Genomic DNA, 4,436 nt, shown 5'->3' on the forward strand with positions numbered 1-4,436 from the left:
AGTAAATAATCTAGTTTATTGTAGTTTTGAAAGAACAACCGTAAGAGATCTTACTGTACAAAAATATGGAAAACATCCTGTATTAGAGTTCTCCAGAGAAAAAGAACCAACAGGAGGGGTGAGCGTGTGTGTGTGTGTGTGTGTGTGTAAAGTGATAGAGAGTTTATTTGAAGGAATTGGCTCATAAGATTGTGGAGGCTTAGCAAATCCAAAATCTGCAGTGCAGGCTGCAGGGAAGAGTTGCAATTTGAATCCAAAGGCAGTCTGCTGGCAGAATTTCTTCTTGCCAGAAGAGGTTAGTCTTTGTTCTATTAAGGCCTTTAACTGATTGACGAGGACCACCCACATTTTGGAGAGCAATTTGCTTTACTCAAAATTAACCAATTTAAACATCAATCTCATTCAAAAAACATTTTTATAGTAATGTCTAGAATAGTGTTGTACCAAATATGTGTGAATGTGGCCTCACCAAGTTGACATGTAAAATTAGCCATCACTTTCTCTTAACTTCATCAACAAAATGACAATAGTAGATAGTATTTTACAGCCCTTTTATGTTGATAAAATTCTGTACATTTATAATTCTAATTCTTATTCCTGTAGTATTTTGTGTTTAACAGCAACAACAGCAACAGAAATATCATTCTCCCTTTGCTGTATTGAAATGTCAAGAGCTTTGCTGTATGGTTATAGCAAATCAAGTTCCCTGCGATTGTCTCATCTGTTTGAACCAAATTAGAAACCACATATTTGATGTTTCTGACATCTCCTTAAAACCCTAAGAGACCTTTGACTGCAAGCACAAGGCCTCAATGTTTCTCTCCCTAGACGGAAGACTTATGCGATAAGGGAAAGGGTTGCCAAACAGCCACCAAACAGCCCAGAAAGCCATGTTGGATGGACCTAAAACAGCCTGAAAATTTCCTAGGAAAGCAAAGGGATTAAGAATCATTAACATAAACCTCTATAATGTTCTTATGGCTTTTTTTAAAAAAAATTTATCAATATGCAATGTAGTTGATTTTCATGTGCCTTTACCAATTCCTCCTTTTCCACTCTTCCTTTCCCCCCTCCCCCTCCATCAACATCATATCTGTTCACTTGTTGTAACAAGTTCAAGGAATTGTTGTGATTTTTGTGTCTTCTTCCTCCCCAACTGTTCATTTGTTTGTATATTCATTTATTTATTTATTTTTATTAGCTCCCATATATAAGTGAGAACACGTAGTATTTCTCTTTCTGTGCCTTGCTTATTTCACTTAATATAATTTTCTCTAAGTCCATCCATGTTGCTGTGAATCATAGTATTTCTTTTTTTTTTATATAGCAGAGTAGTATTCCATTGTGTAGATATACCACATTTTCCTTATCCACTTATCCAATGATTGTTATTTAGGCTGGTTCTAACTCTTGGCTATTGTAAATAGAGCTGCAAGAAACAGGAGTACAGGTATCCCTTTGACATGATGATTTCCATTCCTCTGGATAGATATGCAGCAGTGAAATAGATGGGTCATATGGTAGATCTATCTGTAATTTTTTGAGGAACCTCTGTACTATTTTCCATAAAAGCTGCACCACTTTGCAGTCCCACCAACAGTGTAGGAAGGTTTCCATTTTTCTCCACATCCACACCAGCATTTATCATTCTTAGTGTTTTGGATATTAGCCATCCTAACTGGAGTGAGATGGTATCTCAAAGTGGTTTCAATTTGCATTTCCTGAATGCTGAGTGATGCTGACCATTTTTTCATGTGTCTGTTGGCCATTCGTATATCTTCCTTTGAGGAATGCCTATTCGCTCCTTTGTCCATTTTTAAATTGAATTACTTTTTTTTTTGCTACAAAATTGCTTGAGTTCCTTATATATTCTGGATATTAATCCTTTGTCAGATATATATTTTACAAATATTTTCTCCCACTCTGTTGGTTGTCTTTTAACTCTGTTAATTGTTTCTCCTTTTTTCTTTTTTAAAAGATGACCAGTAAGGGGATCTTAACCATTGACTTGTTGTTGTTAGCACCACACTCTCTGAGGTGAGCTACCAGCCATCCCCATATAGGGATCCGAACCAATGACCTTGGTGTTATCAGCACCACACTCTCCCAAGTGAGCCACAGGCTGGCCCTTAATTGTTTCTTTTGCTGTGCAGAAGCTTTTTCGTTTGGTATAATCCCATTTGTTTATTTTTCCTTTAGTGGCCTGTGCTTTTGGGGTCATATTCATAAAGTCTGTACCCCATCCTACTTCCTGGAGTGTTTCCCCTGTTTCTTTTAAGGAGTTTTATTGTTTCAGGACATATATTTAATTCTTTAATCTATTTTGAGTTGATTTTGGTATATAGTGAGAGGTATGGGTCTAGTTTCATTCTCCTACATATGAATGTCCAATTTTCCCAGCACCATTTATTGAAGAGGCAGTCTCTTCCCCTATATGTAGGCTTGGTGCCTTTGTCAAAGATCAGATGACTGTAGGTGTATGGGTTGGTTTCTGGATTCTCTATTCTGTTCCATTGGTTCATGTGTCTGTTTTTATGCCAGTACTGTGCTGTTTTGGTTACTATAAGTTTGTAACATAGTTTAAACTCAGGTCATGCAGTGCCTCCAGCTTTATTTTATTTTATTTTTTGCTCAGGATTGTTTTGGCTATTTGTGGTCTTTTGTTATTCCATATAAATGTTAATATTTTTTTTTCCATTTCTGAAAAAAATGTCATTGGAATTTTGATGGGTATTGCATTGAATTGTAGATCACTTGGGGTTGTATGGACATTTTCACAATGTTAATTCTTCCAATCTAAGAGCGTGGGATATCTTTCCATATTCTTGCTTTCTCTTTAATTTATCTCAACAGTGGTTTGTATTTCTTGTCGTAGAGATTTTCACATCCTTAGTTAACTCTATTCCTATGTATTTTATTTTTCTGGTGACTATTGTTTGGCTAGCTTTCTTGATTTCTTTTCCTGCTAGTTCATTTTTGGAGTATAGAAATGATACTCATTTTGTGTGTTAATTTTGTATCCTGCAACTTTGCTTAAATCATGAATCAAATAACCTAAGAGGTTCTTTTTTCTGTAGTCTTTAAGCTCTTCTATATAGGATCATATCATCTGCAAACAAGGACCATTTGACTCTATCTTTTCCAATCTGAATGCACTTTATTTCCTTTTCTTCCCTGATTGCTCTGGCTAGTACTTCCAACACTATGTTGAATAGGAGTGGCAAAAGTGGGCATTCTTGTCTTGTTCCTGTTCTTAAGGGAAAAGCTTTCAACGTTTCCCCATTCAGGATGATATTAGCAGTAGGTTTGTCATATTATGTTGAGATACTTTCCCTCTATACCCAATTTATAGAGAGTCTGAGAAATATGGAACACTTCACAAATTTGCATGTCATTGTTGTGCAGGAGCCATGCTAATCTTCTCTGTATCATTTCACTTTTAGTATGTGGAATGACAAAGCGAGCATGGCTTTGACTTTTGATAGATTATTGCCTCCTCTTCTAGTCTGTTTTCTATTCATTCCTGATCTCTTTTTGGCCTCCTGTTCCTTTCCATATTACCTCACAGTCCCAACTTCTTGCCTGGAATTTTCTCCCCATTCTTCATATTCTCTCTTGAGATGATTATGTAACTGTTTACTTTGGTGACTTATTCCATTAGATAGTCTCTGGACAGGACGCTTTTCCTAATCTTTGCTTTCTAGGGCTTCTAAACTCATACTTGGGATCACTTTGCCTTTGAAAGCAATTTATGTCAATCATTCTCAATAGAATTTTGCATTTTTCTATATTTTCAGCTATTTTACCTGTAGGAATTTATACTAAGTGAAAATACTGTTTATCCTCAGGAAAATGACTTTTCTCTCCAGCTTAAGTTTACTAACCTAAAAAAGGAAAAGTTAGACTTTATGATCATTAAGTTGCCTTCTAGCTCTGAAGCTATTTGGCGGTTGTATTAGTCTTTTTTGTGTTATAACAGAATACCTGATATTGGGTATTTACAGATAAAAGAAGTTTATTTTGCTCATGATTCTGGGTCAGCTCCATCTGGCGTGGGCCCCAGGCCACTTCCACTCATGGAGGAAAGTGGCAGGGCAGCCAGAGGGTGTGAGAAGATCACATGGGTAAGAAGTGAGAGAGAAGAAGAGGAGGTGCCAGGCTTTTTTTAACAACCAGCTCTCACAGAAACTAACAGAGAACTCACTCACCCCTGGGGAAGGCATTAATGTACTCACATTCTACCATGTGATGCCCTGCTTTGCTGTGAGTAGTCACTACCCATCAACAAGGTGCTCACCAGATGTGTTCTCTGGACTTTGGACTTGCCAGCCAGTTAACTGTAAGCAAGAAATATTGTTTCTTTAGAAATTACCCAGTTCTGGGCCGGCCCGGTGGCGCACTGGATAGTGCGCCGCTTGGGAAGTGCGGTGGCGCTC

The 4,436-nt window shown here is 37.2% G+C and overlaps 1 protein-coding gene across 1 annotated transcript in view; it reads left to right on the forward strand.

Moving 5' to 3' along the window:
* Positions 1-3,979: 3,979 nt before the first annotated feature.
* The window catches only part of MYO3A (myosin IIIA), a gene marked incomplete at both ends in the record, with an annotated part of 170,671 nt that continues 170,214 nt past the window's right edge, over positions 3,980-4,436 (forward strand). Inside the window, one exon of the mRNA XM_008587797.1 lies at positions 3,980-4,131. Coding sequence (XP_008586019.1) covers positions 3,980-4,131 — 152 coding nt within the window. The remainder of the gene's footprint in view (positions 4,132-4,436) is intronic.

The sequence above is a fragment of the Galeopterus variegatus genome, unplaced genomic scaffold (genome assembly GCF_000696425.1).
Source record: "Galeopterus variegatus unplaced genomic scaffold, G_variegatus-3.0.2 Scaffold4545, whole genome shotgun sequence".
Taxonomy (NCBI): Eukaryota; Metazoa; Chordata; class Mammalia; order Dermoptera; family Cynocephalidae; genus Galeopterus; species Galeopterus variegatus.